The sequence below is a fragment of the Astyanax mexicanus genome, chromosome 18 (assembly GCF_023375975.1).
Source record: "Astyanax mexicanus isolate ESR-SI-001 chromosome 18, AstMex3_surface, whole genome shotgun sequence".
Taxonomy (NCBI): domain Eukaryota; kingdom Metazoa; phylum Chordata; class Actinopteri; order Characiformes; family Acestrorhamphidae; genus Astyanax; species Astyanax mexicanus.
The window spans coordinates 35337906-35355772 of record NC_064425.1 but is presented as its reverse complement, the minus strand read 5'-3'; the positions used below and the strand labels follow the sequence as shown (position 1 = coordinate 35355772).

At 39.8% G+C, this 17867-nt stretch overlaps 2 protein-coding genes across 3 annotated transcripts in view; both read left to right on the top strand.

The window, feature by feature from the left end:
• The window catches only part of prkd2 (protein kinase D2), a 90117-nt gene extending 78773 nt beyond the window's left edge, over positions 1–11344 (top strand). For both annotated transcript variants that reach the window (XM_007237660.4, XM_007237659.4), the window contains exons 9-18: positions 475–552; positions 1332–1635; positions 1793–1845; positions 2023–2095; positions 2195–2301; positions 2565–2726; positions 2897–2995; positions 6733–7000; positions 9269–9354; positions 9931–11344. In XM_007237660.4, the coding sequence (XP_007237722.2) occupies positions 475–552; positions 1332–1635; positions 1793–1845; positions 2023–2095; positions 2195–2301; positions 2565–2726; positions 2897–2995; positions 6733–7000; positions 9269–9354; positions 9931–10143 (1443 nt within the window). In that variant the 3' untranslated portion in view covers positions 10144–11344. The remainder of the gene's footprint in view (positions 1–474; positions 553–1331; positions 1636–1792; positions 1846–2022; positions 2096–2194; positions 2302–2564; positions 2727–2896; positions 2996–6732; positions 7001–9268; positions 9355–9930) is intronic.
• A 3093-nt stretch (positions 11345–14437) lies between these two features.
• LOC125782659 (zinc finger MYM-type protein 1-like) lies at positions 14438–17042 on the top strand. Its single transcript, XM_049467398.1, has 3 exons — positions 14438–15849; positions 15961–16066; positions 16502–17042. The coding sequence occupies exons 1-3, from the start codon at positions 14705–14707 to the stop codon at positions 17027–17029; spliced, it is 1779 nt and encodes a 592-aa protein (XP_049323355.1). The 5' UTR covers positions 14438–14704; the 3' UTR covers positions 17030–17042.
• The last annotated feature ends 825 nt before the right edge of the window (positions 17043–17867 follow it).

Genomic DNA, 17867 nt, shown 5'->3' with positions numbered 1-17867 from the left:
CTTCTCATTTGCATTTCTAACTGCATACGCTGGTATTCGTTTTTACAGCTAAAATTGAACATGGCCAGTTTCCATACCAAGATAGAAATGATCTGTGTTTTCGTAAATAACACTGTAGACATAAGACAAAAATGAAAACACTATCTAAAATATGACAATAAGGTCATACACAGACTATTAAATGTTTGAATAATGTGTCAACATTTATGCCAACCTGCAGTATGTTGTTAATCATGTGGGGAAGAGTAATTAAGTAATTGTCTGAAATAATGCTCTGATTAACATTGAACCTTAAACCCTCTGAATTTCTGTTTGCCTATTTGCTTCTGTTTCTTTCTCTTCCCATGTCTTTTCAGCTTGTCCTCTTTCAGCTTGAGCCCATGCTCCTCCTCTTTTATGGGCTGGTGCTCCTCTTTTCCTCAATAAGCCATACACTGACTACTTGTTGACCTCCTGACCTCTTGCCCTCAACAGAGGAAGCGACACTATTGGCGTCTGGACTGCAAGTGCATTATCTTATTCCAGAATGACACAACCAACAAATACTACAAGGTAAATACTTTTTTTATACATTTGTATAAAATATTTTAATCATTGGGGGTTTTCTGAGCCTTTGGGTGGGTCTTTTGTCCTGTAATTGTCCAAATAAAAGAAAAAAAATTAATAGTTTTTTTTTTCTAAAAACCAAGACAAATAAAGGATGACAGTAGGGGTGGCTTATATGGACACATTTTTATCACGATATTGCATGGTAGTTTTTATGGTAACGATATTCTTGGCAATATGACAAAACGCTGAAAAATATTTAATTAATTTCAAGAATATACTACTGTAACAAAATACATATTAAAAAAAGTTTTATTTTGTAAGCATATAATACATCTTCCAACATCCAGTAGAAGAAAAAAGTGTTTAATCCTTTGGCAATTTTGTAAACAAATGTAGGTTACGAAGATTCTTGTTAGTATATAGATTTTGTATAAAATAATAATTAAATGCAACAAAATAAATAATTTAACACAAAAATATTTTAATTTAACAATAAAAAGATTTAGTGCATGCATACAAACTGCAACCATAAACAATGGCATAAAAAAAAGCTTCACAAAAAATCATTGTCTGCTATTTTCACATATGGATTTTTTTCATGAAAATTACTCATGAAATCATGAAATTACTGCATCATTGTACATTATATATGATGCAATATGCTACATTCATAAATGACAGTATGCAATATATTTTACATACTATAGATTTTTTACTTAAGATACTTTTGAAATGTGTGTGTTAAGTTGCTGCTGACAACCCACATCTTCTGCCTTCTGCAGGAAATTCCTCTTTCTGAGATTTTAGAAGTGCGTCCAGCAGAAGATTTCACGCTGGTGCCCACAGGGGCCAATCCGCACTGCTTTGAGATGGTAACGGGTACCATGCGCTACTTTGTGGGAGAGAATCTTAACCCTTTCCCCTTCCAATCATCCGGCACACCAGGCAACGTTTCTTCCAACAGTGTGGCGCCAAATAGTGGAGTAGGCTGGGAAGTTGCCAAATCCTGGGAGAACGCTATACGGCAGGCCCTTATGCCTGTGATCTTCCAGGATAATCCACCAGCTGAAGGAAACTGTCCTCACAGTGCGTCCAATTAAACTTCTCATTAACAATATTACACTACAATTCTGGGCTTCATTTTTATTAATCTGATTGTCTGTATTTTGAAGCGTGACTGGAAGTTAGAAGTGTGAGTTAAGTGTGGATTGCACTGATTGTTTTTGATGTTTTTATTTTGCAGGACAGGCATCGGTCAGCATCTCTGTGTCCAACAGTCAGATTCAGGAGAATGTGGTTAGTGCAGTTCATCTATAAAATACAAGTATTCATTCTTATGTTCTGTTTCTATTTTGAACATGAGACCATAGGTAGACTAATAATGCTTCTTATAATGCTTGAATGATGCTTTTAATTACAACTATTGTAAAAGCAGGATACTGAAATAAGTAATACTGAAGCTCTTTCCTGCAGGACATAGGCATGGTATATCAGATATTTGCTGATGAGGTTCTGGGTTCTGGCCAGTTTGGAGTGGTGTATGGGGGTGAGAAGGTTTTAAAGTGTATACTCTTTTTTTTTATTAGCGGTTGTATATTGTGTACAAATGCGAGCATATTTCAAAATGGATTTTTTTCTCTGTTAGGTAAACACAGGAAAACTGGACGGGATGTAGCAGTGAAAGTGATCGACAAACTCCGCTTTCCCACCAAACAGGAAAGTCAGCTTAGGAATGAGGTGGCTATACTGCAGGTACACAGCCAGGGGGAGCTAGAGAGCCACAATCTCTCTCAAAGCCAGTATATTATGTTTTCATAATGATGTTTGGTGTGTATGTCTTTTTTTTTGTGTTTGTACCTGTGTGCCGGTCTGGGTTTGTGTCTGTGTCTCTGCATCTCTGCATGCGTGTTTCTCTGTGTCTGTGTTTGTGATTCTCATTGGATTTGTGTGTCTGTGTTTGAGTCTCATCATGTCTGTGTACGTGTCATATTGTGTGTGTGTGTGTGTGATGTTAGAGTCTGCGCCACCTGGGCATAGTGAATCTGGAGTGTATGTTTGAAACTCCGGAGAAGGTGTTTGTGGTGATGGAGAAGCTGCATGGAGACATGCTGGAGATGATCCTGTCCAGTGAGAAGGGCCGGCTCCCTGAGAGACTCACCAAGTTCCTCATCACACAGGTCAGACGTTCAGGGTGGATGATCTATAGCCATGCTGTTCGTGCAGAACTCTCTAATGAACCCTGCTGGGTAAAATATGAAGTACAGCCAGATGATGTGGCTTTGTGGTTATGCTAACTGACTAACTTTTTTTCTTCTTCCTGTTTTTTTTCTGCTGCTCTGTTCTGCAGATTTTAGCTGCCTTAAGGCATCTGCACTTTAAGAACATTGTGCACTGTGACCTGAAACCTGAAAACGTTCTGCTGGCCTCTGCAGAACCATTTCCACAGGTAAATGCAACATTTCAGATCCAAACGGCATCTTTATTATATTTCAATATACCTTACAGTGTTCTTAAATTCAAGCTGGAAAAAAATCTCTATTGTATTGGGTTTATATATGTATTTAAAATATTAGTCAAAGACAAAATGCAGTTTTTAAATAAAGGTTTTTAATATTAAGGGAAAAAAAAAAACCTACATGGCCTGTGTAAAAACACCGCTAAACCTAATAATTGGTTGGTTTACAATTAACAGCAACAACTGCCATCATTGTAAATATGGTTGTGAATAATACAATATGTATGTGAGTAATACCATTAATATAAGTATAGTTTCATTTAGCCAATCTAACACTAATTCTTTAATTTAGATTTAAAAACCCACTGGTAAAAGCTTAGTCTTAAGAAGAAGAGAAAGTGTGATTTAATCGTGATTAATCATAATTCTGTTGTTTGACAATTTTTTAATTGATTGACACCACTAATTAAAATGCATATGTAATATGCTGAAAGTGAACAAATCATAATAATGAAATATATAATCACATATAATTTACAGCTTACTGTAAATAAGCTGTCCATATGACTGGGCCAATGCTATGCCTACCTGTTGCCCCTTATATCCTTATATAAGGACCCTGATTAACTGCAGATTGAAGCTGGATGCAGTGACGCAGTGACTAAACACTAATATAAAATCTCTATATTTTTTTCTTTAATGTCCATTGCATTGAAAGCCTGTGTTTAACATTCTCATTTTATATTTGATTTTGATCTTTATATTTCACAAACCATCCCGAAACAGTATTCATGATAAAAATCACATACAGTATCCAACAACACCGCTCACATTTCTGCAGATATTTTATTATATATTTTTTATAGGAAACACTATAAAAATAAAACTTGGATACAACTGTTAAAAACTGTAAAATTAGTAAAAATGCCTCATCGGCTATAGTGCTGCCATGCTTCACAGCATCTGTGTTACTGAGGATGATAAAATACTCCTAAGTAATTAAATACTAGGAATTATAGATTTATTGGTGTAGTTTTACAGAATTTACTAACCAATATTCTTCACTGCAGATTTACACTATTCATATAATTATAGTGCCACCATGGGGAGTAATAAAGCAGTAGCTTTAGTAAGTTTTCGATAAAATATCACAAATGAAAATTTTAATATTTATTCCACTTCTAGATACATCATAATGTTCTGTCAAGACTGATTTGCACATACCTGAACTAGAGATGGGACCGATCCGATACAATATTGGTATCGGGGCCAATATTGACGTAATTGGACGAATCGGATATCGGGCGAGCGCTGCCAATCCACTTACCGATCCATATTCCAGTCCACAGCTTGAGCTGGACAATAAACCCGCCGTTAACATTAACACAAAACGCATCACTGATCCGGATTCCAGTTCCACAGTTTACCCTGAACCCCCAGCATCTTCAGTCTGCAGCTGACTGAATAAACTTTAGCTGTTTGTCTACAAAAAAAGTCAATTATCTGGAGAGTTTTAACTTTGGAAACGCCGACCAACAGAAGGGTAAAGTCAGCGTCCGAGAGGTAAACATTAACACCAGCAGTATGTTAGCCAAGATAACACTGAACTGACAGCAGCTGTATTCTGGTGTTGTAAAGTTATTAACTACAGACTGGAGTGAACTATAGTCACAATCCACATATCCTATAAAACCACAGGGTCTACAAACACTAACCAGGACAAACACACCCATCTGTTATTAAAAAACATTTATCGTTTATTCAGTTCGGAAATACAGGTAGCATCGCCAGTTAGCCGTTAGCCATCTCTATTAAGATCTGCAGTCTGTTACCCGAGCTAGCAAATGCATTCTGAATGTAATAAATAACTATTTTGAGTGAACTACAGCCATAATCCACATCTAATATCAAACCACAGATATCACCAACCCTAACCAGCACTAAGAAATCAATCAGTTATTAAGAAACAGTGATTAATTCAGCTCGGAAATACAGTTAGCACCGCCGGTTATTCTACCTGTCTAAATAAAATCTCCTGTGCAACTGTTGCAAATGCCCTGAATTTAATATTTAAAATAATAATAATAAAAATGAAAACATTTAATTTGAAAGGAAATTATTGTGTATTTGCATAAAAAGTATGTCAAAAACTTTACATTAAATGCACTTGTGTATACTCTTCAAAGGCTTGTGTGGTCTGTTTCAGCCTCATTATGTAACCTTAATCATAGTACTATTAATACGCTAAAAGTATTGTAAATGGTATTTGTATCAGTATCTGCAGTTTCATATCAGTTTTATATCGATATCAGATCAGAGCTGAAAAAAGTGTATCGTCCCATCACTAACCTGAACCCACAGTTTTGGGGATAAATGTATTCTGTGCATTGGGCTAGTTTAAGCTTCTGGAGGCCAGTTGTTAGTCAATGTTGTTGATTATTTCAACTAATCTTTTCAGCCTTATTGCCCAGTGCTATAACTGCTGAGCCTCCACTTCAACTGTAATAATGTCATTTTTATAGGTGAGGTGATGAATGGGTAAATGAATTAACAAATTAAAGAGCCACTAAACCCTAATCCATATTTTTTCCATTAATAGTTGAAATGTGTTTCTTTGAAGTATTAAAACATGCCAGACCTGCTTAAAAATTAGAAACCTTTCATTACCTTTAAAAACACTTTTGTAATGGTTATTTCTGCTCCTGCAGCACCCTCACAGGTTCAACTGTGCTATAGGCGTGAGGATGATGTTAATACGTGCTTTTGTTCGTATAATATATGCAGAGCAGTCGACTATATAACGCTAACTATATAAACCCCACAGGCTGCTGCTAACGCGGTAGCTCGGCACGGCCCTAGTATTTTTACCCAGTGAACATCTTTGAGCTAGCTAGCTATATTAACCCAACAGGCTCCTGCTGCTGTGGTTACTCTCAGCACAGCCCCGTTATATCTCCCGGTGAACAGCGCTGAGCTAGCTAGCTATATAAACCCCACAGGCTGCTGCTGCAGTAACTCTCTCTAGCTAGCGTTAGCGTTATTTACCGGGGGAAATACCGGGGCAGTGCTGAGAGTTAACGCAGCAGCAGTAGCCTTTGGGGTTTATATACCCTGTAGTGTGTGTGTGTGTGTGTGTGTATATATGTGTAGGTAAACAGCGCTGAGCTAGCTAGCATAAGCTAGCTATATAAACCCCACAGGCTGCTGCTGCGGTAACTCTCAGCACAGCCCCTCATTAGCTGAAAAACGGCAGCCCAGTCCACTCGGCTCTCCCTCCCTGCAACAACCCTTTTTTCAAAACTGAGCTGGGGTGGAGTCAGCTGAAACCAGGGGGTTTAGTGGCCCTTTAAAGATCAACACCATGGAGTTTACATTAAATTTACATTTACGGTGTTTAGCTGACACTTATATCCAGAGCAACGTACAAGGTTCTTTCTATTATAGAGGTGGGCCAATGCAGAGCTTTGGACTCTTATTTGTGCGTTCAGTCATGGTAGCTCACTGTCAGATGGTGGTGGTATCAACTGCACCACAGCAACCTCTGTTTACACTGAAAGGGGAAATCTATAGTAATATAAGGGATATATTATTGGTTAGTGGAATGTTATTGACGCAGCCTTCTTTCTACAGGTTTATTATTATTATTATTATAAGATTGTAAGACCCATCCATAGTGCCAGCATGTGTACAACAATCAATTATTTTTTCTTCTTATTTTATTTATTCAGGTGAAGCTGTGTGACTTTGGCTTTGCGCGGATTATTGGTGAAAAGTCATTCCGGCGCTCTGTGGTGGGCACGCCAGCCTACTTGGCTCCAGAGGTGTTGCTGAATCAGGGTTACAACCGCTCTTTGGACATGTGGTCAGTTGGGGTCATTATGTATGTCAGTTTGAGTGGGACCTTCCCCTTTAATGAGGATGAAGATATCAATGACCAGATCCACAACGCTGCCTTCATGTACCCACCCAACCCCTGGAAACAGATCTCTCCTGACGGTACACGAGCTAAGTTTACATGCAGCCTGATCCGTTAATAATCTACTAATACTATTTAACAAATATCTCTATCAGGATTGAATACGTAAATGTACACACCTCATTTGAAATGGAGTAGTCTGGGATTAAGGCCATTCTGAAAACTCAATTTCTATCACATTGAGCAAGGTGGATAATACTTTAAATAATCTTAAAATTGCCATGTGAACTCCTGTATCTGATACCATTACCATTCCGAATGTTTAAGCTCATGCTCCACACTGGAGATACAGGAATAGAGGCTTTTATGGTACATGTGCTTCACACACTGTGTGTGAGGGGACTGTCTGTCTACAGCACAGGGTGCAAAGGAAGGATTATTATTATTATTCTTTTTATATATGTTTCCATGTCCTGTGCTGTAGACAGATCCATTCCCTGGGCAGCAGGACGCTGGAATAAATTGGATTGTTTGGATATGATTATGTGTATGTGTATGTATATACACTGCTCAAAAAAATAAAGGGAACACTCAAATAACACAATATAACTCCAAGTAAATCAAACTTCTGTGAAATTAAACTGTCCACTTAGGAAGCAACACTGATTGACAATCAATTTCACCTGCTGTTGTGCAAATGGAATAGACAACAGGTGGAAATTATTGGCAATTAGCAAGACACACTCAATAAAGGAGTGGTTCTGCAGGTGGGGACCACAGACCACGTCTCAGAACCTATGCTGTCTGGCTGATGTTTTGGTCAGTTTTGAATGTTGGTGGTTCTTTCACACTCGTGGTAGCATGAGACGGACTCTACAACCCACACAAGTGGCTCAGGTAGTTCAGCTCATCCAGGATGGCACATCAATGCGAGCTGTGGCAAGAAGGTTTGCTGTGTCTGTCAGCGTAGTGTCTAGAGGCTGGAGGCGCTACCAGGAGACAGGCCAGTACACCAGGAGACGTGGAGGAGGCCGTAGGAGGGCAACAACCGAGCAGCAGGACCGCTACCTCCGCCTTTGTGCAAGAAGGAACAGGAGGAGCACTGCCAGAGCCCTGCAAAATGACCTCCAGCAGGCCACAAATGTGCATGTGTCTGCACAAACGGTTAGAAACCGACTCCATGAGGATGGTATGAGGGCCCGACGTCCACAGATGGGGGTTGTGCTCACAGCCCAACACCGTGCAGGACGCTTGGCATTTGCCAGAGAACACCAGGATTGGCAAATTCGCCACTGGCGCCTTGTGCTCTTCACAGATGAAAGCAGGTTCACACTGAGCACATGACAGACGTGACAGAGTCTGGAGACGCCATGGAGAGCGGTCTGCTGCCTGCAACATCCTTCAGCATGACCGGTTTGGCAGTGGGTCAGTAATGGTGTGGGGTGGCATTTCTTTGGAGAGCCGCACAGTCCTCCATGTGCTCACCAGAGGTAGCCTGACTGCCATTAGGTACCGAGATGAGATCCTCAGACCCCTTGTGAGACCATATGCTGGTGCGGTTGGCCCTGGGTTCCTCCTAATGCAGGACAATGCTAGACCTCATGTGGCTGGAGTGTGTCAGCAGTTCCTGCAAGATGAAGGCATTGAAGCTATGGACTGGCCCGCCCGTTCCCCAGACCTGAATCCGATTGAGCACATCTGGGACATCATGTCTCGCTCCATCCACCAACGTCACGTTGCACCACAGCCTGTCCAGAAGTTGGCGGATGCTTTAGTCCAGGTCTGGGAGGAGATCCCTCAGGAGACCATCCGCCACCTCATCAGGAGCATGCCCAGGCGTTGTAGGGAGGTCATACAGGCACGTGTAGGCCACACACAATACTGAGCCTCATTTTGACTTGTTTTAAGGACATTACATTAAAGTTGGATCAGCCTGTAGTGTGTTTTTTCACTTTAATTTTGTGTGTGGCTCCAAATCCAGGCCTCCATTGGTTAATAAATTTTATTTCCATTGATGATTTTTGTGTGATTTTGTTGTCAGCACATTCAACTTTGTACAGAACAAAGTATTCAATGAGAATATTTCATTCATTCAGATCTAGGATGTGTTATTTGAGTGTTCCCTTTATTTTTTTGAGCAGTGTATATATATATATATATATATATATATATATATATATATATATATATATATATATATATATATACACAGAACAGTATCATCTCCTCACTCTGATTCACTAAAATCTGTGAAGGCACTTATTAATTTCCCTGTGATGAAAATTCTTATTTTTATCTTCTTATTCATCTGATCTGTACAAATGTCTGATTTTTCTGTTTTACTGCAGCTACTGACCTCATTAATAACTTGCTTCAAGTGAAGATGAGAAAACGTTACAGTGTGGACAAAAGTCTCAGTCATTCATATTTACAGGTACTAGCACACACATGCACATGACTAGTACAGACATTATTGATTAAATGCAAACACGCACATTTTAATTACCAGCAATTAAATAACATAAAAAAAACATGAAAAACGTCTACGGCCGTCAATCAGTTACAAAAATCATCTTTTAAAAAGCATTTAATTTGCTGTAATAAATTGCGATTGAACAAATTGTTGTTGAACAGCTGACGTTCAAAAAAGTAAAAAAAAAAAATGACATGCACCAGTATACTTAACTTGGAAAAGCTTTACGTTCAGTCAGTTACTGACACGCACCAGTTTACTTTACTGGTAGAAGCTTTACAGTCCTACTTTACAGTTCTAAACCTTCATATTTAAACTTGATAACACTGTGCGTTTTTTAAAATATTTTCTATATTTTAAAATTTTCTGTATTTTCAGTATTTAAATAGAATAGAATAGTTAGGACCTGATATTAAACAGCATTGCTCATATAGTTGCTTTATCTAAGGACTTTGTTAGTGGATGTATGGTAGTCAAGTCATTCTATTTTCCATTTGTGTTCTTTTATTAATATGTATTATTGTGTTTTCTCCTCAGGACTATCAGACTTGGCTTGATCTGCGGGAACTGGAGTCTAAGCTCGGGGAACGGTACATTACACACGAGAGCGACGATGTTCGCTGGCAGATGTTTGCTCAAGAGCACACGTTATCCTACCCAGCCAACCTACGCGCTGCACTCTCTCCATACGATGATGACCAGGTGGCAGCGGAAATGCAGGGCTTAACAGAGCGAGTCAGCATCCTCTGAGGAGGAGGGGGGACTTGGTTGGTGGGGTGGGAGATACTTAACTGTTTTAGGAAATGTTTTGTGTAGCTTTTGTATGGTTGTATTTTGGAACAGTGCCCTCTACATCTGTATATAGTCACTGAAGACAGACGACAGGATCACACCCCTGCCATATAAAATGAGAGAGAGACAGAGAATAATGCAGTAAAGGTAGAAATAAAATGGATAATTGTTACATATCAAGAGATTCCTATATGACTGATCTTTCCTTAGTTTAAAATTAAGGGTGGGACAACATATCAATAGCATGATATATTGTGTCTTTTTTGCGATACATTATTAATACTTGCATAAAATATGGATATTTTTACTAAAACATATTCATATTGAAACAAGCTCTTAAATCCCTAAGACTCGCCCCCTGTAGACTTACTAAAGTTACTGATTCATTACTCCATGTGGTGGCGCTATAAACAAATGAATAGGGTTAACCTGTGGTGAAGAATATTGGTTGTTAAATTCTGTGAAACTGACACCAATGAATCCATAATTCCTGGTATTTGATTATTCTCTATTATTTTTATCCTCTTCAGTAACACAGATGCTGTGAAGTATCGTAGAGAATTGTCTGAGATTTTGTAAGGTGCCCTGTGATTCCCACCCCTAATTATAATACCCAGCAGTTAATAGTAATGCATGGCGCTTAAAGATATGAGAAAAGATAAAATCATGCAGTTTTTTTTATTATTATGTCAACTCTTTCATTTAATTCATTACTCTCTTAATCACTTCATATTGATGGTGAGCATTTTGTCAGAGCATGGAAAACTTTCACTTAATTTTATTAAAAGATTACATTTCTTCACTTGCTCAATTTTGCTCAGTTTTACGTATGGATAAATAAGTAGATCCTGACGTTGCAAACTGGGGGGTTGAATTTAAAATTAGAAGAAAAAATACAGTGATTCATTTTGTTCACCTGTAATGTTTTTGAACAGTTTTGTTAATGGTGACCTAACTGGGTTTTTCCTGTGGGTTTTAAATAACAGACTAGCCAAACTCCCTGATGCATCAAGGGATGTAATGATGGGGATGTAACTAAGCATGACTTTGACCTGATTATTGCTATGAAGTATATTTTGTACACATGTTTAACATTAGTAAAGCTGATGTGGTTCATGTTGTCCCAGCACATGTAATAAACAGTGGTTTAGAAAAGCTGCCTATGATGTCTGCTTTTTGGATGATATCGTCCATCGGCACAACCCTAGTGTGTAACTGCACTGCTTTCTCCACTGCTCCGCGACAATGGCAAACTGTTTAGGGTAGAAACATACTTGCTGTTTGCGTATATGTTGTGAGAACATACTAGCCTTTGTGCAGCGTGTGTAAAGGGAGCCTTCCACTACAGGACAGAATGAAGAAAGGACACATCATACAGATGCTGAATATGTGAAGCAGCCATTATGCCATGTATGCGAACGCGAACGTTAGTGGGTGGGGTGAAACGATAGGATTTCGGTTTTCTTGCTCATGAATATTTATACATGAAAACATATCGCCTAACAGCACTGTGAGGCAGTGAGACGAAACAAAATTTTAAAATGTAAAATTTTAACCCTTATAACAGTCTTTGCAGTGTCATATGCTTCAGTGCTGCCTGTGGGCGGTTGCAAAACAAGGTGGGCAAGGCCATGAATACTAATTGACGGCTTGTGTTTGTGTGCACTAAAGTTACAAACGGACCAGAGTTTGTTTTAACCGGACTAAATAGTGCTGGTGTGAAAACGCCCTTATACAACTCAGAGAGATCTATAGTATTTCACAAAAAGTGGGTTTTAGTGAAAGGAAATGTTTTAAATTATTTTTATCTGCATGTGTGTATTATATTTACTATATTGGCAAGTGTTTGCTTACCTACCCAAATCACTGAACTCAGCTGTTCTAATCACTTCCATGATCGCACGTGTATAAAAGCAGCAGCTAGTCATGCAGACTGCATCTGCAACCATTAGTGAAAGAATGGGTGTCTCTCAGGAGCTCAGTGAACTCCAGTACTGGGGTACCGTAATAGGATGCAGCACCTGTGCAACAAGTCCAGTCGTGAAATTTCTTCACTACTAAATATTCCACAGCCAATTGTCAGTGATATTATAACACAGTGGAAGAGACTGGAAACGACAGCGACTCTGTCAGCGTAAAATAACTGAGCGGGGTCAGCAGATCCTTCTTTCAATGTAGCGTATGTGTTGCAATGTAACTACATAAAAACTGCATTTACAAGCAATGAAAAAAGTAACTACTCATACATAACAGCATCACTCCTCATTCCAGTTTTCATTAGCAGGGCTAGTTCTGTCTGATTGATCAGTCCAATTACCCCGATAACTTTGTGAACAAAGTCTTAGCACTAGCAACTTATGTCCACCCATCAAAGCGTGTTTCCTCCAGCATGACAAACCCGACAAATATAGTGTCTGTATAATATGCCTGTGTGTGTGCGCCAGGAGATGGGTTTCATGAAAAGAGGAAGTTGCCACTAAAACCACATCAGTTTGACCAGTAACTGCTGGGCCAGAGCGGAAGAGAACAGAGCACTACAGAAGAACAGAATATGGTTGTATGCAGTAGAGTATACAGTATACAGTGGCATAAAAAGGTATTTGTCCCCTTACACATTTCTTTTGTTTCTGCATTTTTGTCACACATTTTTCAGATTTTCAAACAAAGATAACCTGAGTAAATCTGAACTTTTTAAATGATGATTTTATTTATTAATGGCAAAACAATCCAAACCAATCTAGCCCTGTGTGAAAAAGTGTTTTCCCCCATAAATTAACTGCGACTAATCACACTTGCTGAGTTCAGTGAGGGCTCTTATTCACAAATGGGGAAAACATGGAACACTGGTGAACCTTCCCAGGAGTGGCCGACCAAAATTATTCCAAAAGGGCATCAACAACTCATCCAGGAGGTCACAAAACAACCCAGAACAACATTTAAAGAACTGCAGGTCTCACTTGACTCAGTTAAGGTAAATTAAAAAAATTAAATAATAAGCTAAAGACTTGTCGAAAAAGAGAGTTCCAAAGCAAAAAACAATGCTGAACAAAAAAGAAAACATCTTAATGATTCCCAGGACTAGGTAAATGTTCTTTGGACTGACATGACAAAAGTGGAGCTTTTTGAAAGGTGTGTTCCGTTACATCTGGCATAAAATTAACACAAGAAAAAGAATATCCGGCCATCTGTTTATGAACTCAAGCTCAGGTGTACCTTGGTTCTGCAGCAGGATAATGATCCAAAGCAAACACAAACAAGTCCACCTCTGAATGGCTTAAATAAAAAAAAAATAGTCCAAGGATGTAATTTGGGGACGGGGCAGGGAGGAAATGTCACCTTCACTTTTTCATAAGCCAGTTTTTGTCCCATGCAGTTTTTATGGTTAAAAACTAATGTGACGCTATATTAAATAGAGACAGATCAAGCGCTAGGACCAAGCAGAAAACGACCGCTCAAGCGGAAGCCAGTTTCCTTTTAGACCACCCTCAAGCTCATTGACTGGCTCTGCCGTTTCTTGCTAATGTGTCATTGGTCACCACGTACAGATTTGGAGATTGGAGAAATATACATGCAAGACATGAAAAAAACACGTCTGTTGTGATCTTTGGGTCCTCAGAGAGCAATGCATTACGAAAGCTGACAATTTTGTGATGGAAATCATCACAAATAAACAAACAAGAAACAAACAAACAAACCAGGAATGTAACTAGAAATAAGAAATAAGGACAAACAAGAAATAAACAGAGATAAACACAGTGGCGGCTGGCCAATAGGGGGCGCTGGGGCGCCGCCCCCTTAAAAATGTTTAGATATTAAAATGAAATAATTATGAACTGCAAAATAGTTATAAATGTGTTTATTCATACTGTGTGTCTAATGGACATGTTAGATTTTATTAAAAAAATAAATATATCATTGCATTTAATTGCTCACATTGTGCACACTTCCTATGTGCAGGGCGCCGGTCTAATAAGAGTGTATGTAGGCACGTCAACTTTTGGCAAGCAGGTGATCTGAGGCTGATTTTTAATTGGTTATTTTAGGTTTTCCACAGGGCGCAGCGCTCTGCGTCCCGGACACACCCATTCTAATGCGTAGTGTGTCAGCATTGGCTTATTTTTTTAAAACATCGTGTGATTGGATAATTCCCAAATCAACTCATTAGTTCAGCTGCGGTTCGTTATCTCGATTCACGTTAAACAACATTTGCAGGCTGGAGCAGCATCATGAGAGAAAATTCGGTTTTGAGCTTGGACCGGATCGTCCCAATTTACATATTCAGCAACAGGCAAGTGATCGAGGACGATCCTACACCCGGGCTTTTTCCAGCTCTTCCTACGACAAGCGGAGTTGGCTAGCTGGATGTGATGTAAGCAATGCCTTTTACTGCTTTCCGTGTTTGCTATTTAAAAGTTCTGGCACGGAGGAATTGTGGACAACTACTGGAGTAAGAGACTTAAAACATCTTTCAGAAAAATGCAAACGGCACGAAAACAGCCGCAGCCACTTAGACAATGCTATGAAGCTAAGTTTTTTGGGGAAACTTAGCATTGCTCAACAACTAGATGAAGGCTACAGGATTGCTGTTAGAAGGCACAATGAAGAGGTGACAAAAAATCGGCACATTCTCTCTAGAATAATAGATTGTGTTAAATTTTGTGGAGCATTTGAACTGGCCTTGCGTGGCCATGATGAAAGTAAAAGCTCGGATAATCCCGGCATCTTTCGTGGGTTGGTGGATTTTGTTGCTTCTCTTGATGGAGTGCTAAAAGAACACCTTGAGAATGCTACTGTGTTTAAGGGAACTTCGAAAACCGTGCAGAATGAACTGCTGGACTGTATGTTTTCTGTTTTGAGGGAGCATATTATCAAAGAAGCCCAGAGCAGTGATTTTCTTTCAATCCAGGCAGACGAGACAGTGGATATTGCCACGCAGTGCCAACTTGTGCTTGTACTACGTTATATCGATGCCAAAAACACTGTTCAGGAAAGGTTTTTTGAATTTGTCCCTCTGCAGTCGGCTACAGCTGATTCCATTGCTACAGCCCTAAAAGAACGTCTTTCAACTATTCTTCCTGAGGATCAAAAGGCTAAGCTCATCTGCCAGGCATATGATGGAGCCAGCGTGATGCGAGGTGCCACTGCAGGTGTTCAGAAGAAGATACAAGATGTGTACCCAAATGCCCACTACATCCACTGCTATGCACATCAGCTGAATCTAATAATGCAACAGGCTACTTCTCACATAACCAAAGTAAGAATATTTTTTTCTAACCTTAATGGATTTACCAGCTTTTTTTCCAGATCATCCAAGCGCACAAGTGTTCTTGATAAAGTTGTGGCCCACAGACTACCAGCATCCAGTAACATCAGATGGAACTTTCACAGCCGTGTCATCAATACTGTGTTTGATCACAGAGAGGACCTTATCCGCTGTTTTGAATGCATACAAGACTCTGGTGACTTTGACCCCATTACCGTCAGAGAGGCTGGAGCATTTGCCATGCTCCTGGAGGATCAGGATTTTAAGTTCTTTCTGCAACTTTTCCACCATATCATGCCTCATGTGGACCTCCTCTATGCCAAACTCCAGAAGAAGGTCATAGATTCAGTCTGTATCCAGAAGAGCATCCAGCAGTTCCAAGAGGACATTCAAAAGATCAGGTAATAGTTGAAATAGTTTATTCTTTTTGTTCTTTCTCTTCTTATTTTTTTCTTCTTTCTCTTCTTATTTTTCTTCATTGTTATAATAGTTTAAGTCTTTCTCTTTGGCAGAAATTCTCTTCACTCTATGGTTGGACAAAGCAGTGTAGGTAGCAGTCAGCCAGTAAAGAGGCGTCGGACACTCAGTGTAGAAGACCACGAAAGGATTGCTGCAGAAGTGAGTTGTTGTGGAAAATCACTGTTATGCTGGTTTATAGTAGTGGTATTTAGTCTAGTAGGAAGGTGTGCTTTATAGTTAGAATTAAATTTGTTTATGTGTTGTTATGCATGAGTGATTAGGGTATGTTGATGTAATATCTGTCAAAGATATTTTATTATATACGTTGTACTGCAATGTATGGGTAATGAAGGGAAAAAACTAATTCTTACAACATTTGGATTTTGTATAATTGTGTCCCCCAAAAATGCTGTAAACATTTCATAACACAGTCTTAAAAAATGGCAGTAAAGTTGATTAAAATCAAAAGTTAGTTTATTAATAAAATGTGTTCGTTCTTTGTATGACTTGTACATTAACATTTCGTGTTTAGAATGAAAAGTATGATTTTGTATAATCACTTTATAATCTTCATGTTTATCCTTCTCTCTCAAGGTCTGTGATATCATACTGGGACACACCAGGGAGCGCTTTTCCTTCACAAACCACCTTGTTAGTGCCACACTCCTGCAGGGGGACAGGTTTGAACAATACAACACAGCATTTCCTGAAGATGCACTGAGCAACACTTTAAAAGCCTATCCAGTGCTTAATGGAGGTAAGCTGAAGACAGAGCTTAGTCTCATCTACAGCAAGGAAGAGTTCAAAGCATGTTGTGGTGCTGTGGGCCTACTCCAGCTGTTTATGGAAAATAACCTAGAAGAAGTCTTTTCAGAAACTGTCACACTCCTGAAGATACTCATCACCACACCCATGACCACAGCAGAAGCTGAAAGGTGCTTTTCGACTCTGAAAAGAATTAAGACTTTTCTGAGAAACTCAATGACTCAGGACAGGCTGAATGCATTGGCCATGTTGTCAATGGAGAAAACACTGGTCACAGAGATGACTGATTTTAATAAGAATGTAATTGAGAAATTTGCAGGCCAGAAGGAAAGAAGGGCAAAATTCATGTTCAAATAGTGCTATTTTTTAAGATCCGTTTTATGTTTTTTTTTTTTTTTTTTACATTGGTTTGTTTGCGCCCCCCTCAGTTTTTTTAGCACCAGCCGCCACTGGATAAACAACGTGCAAAAACTGAGCTATACAGACTGAAACACAGGGCTATAAATAGACAGGAAATACACATGGGAAGTAGAAACACCTGGGGCTAGGGGGCGGAGCTACAAATTACACACACGTGACTGGAAAATTACAGGGGAAACCACAGGGAGACCAGAAACACAGGGAAAACAGGGCAAGGATGTGACAGAAGCCCACCCCTAAATGCGTAGCTCCAGAGGCGTGTAAAAATGAACCCCGGGGGCTGGCAGCGGGGAGGGGCCAAGAAAAACAAGGGAAGAGACAGGGAACTGGACAGGAGACTGGAAATGGGGCGAGAATAGACCCTGGACGGGAGACTGGACAGGGAACGGGGACTGGACAGAGAATGGAGACTGGACGGGGAACTGGACAGGAGACGGAGACTGTGCAGGACCGGACATGGGAACAGGAACAAAACATTAACAGGGACAGACACAAACAAAGTGACAGGGCAGAAACCAGGACAGGGAGAGACGGGTATAAATACAGATGAGTGGTCAGAACTGGTAAAAGTCTGAGGGGAAGTCCATAGGGCCAGCCTGGGCACAGTTTTGGGGGCCTTGGTAGGACGGGGCCTAGGGCCAAACACTGTTCTGGTACGCACCCCAAGTAGTTCCACGCATCGCGCTCTGGTCCTTGAAGAGCGAGGCTCACTGCGCCAACCCTTATCGCGCCCTCCCCCCCCCCCCTCCCCCCCCACACACCCCACCAAAGAAAA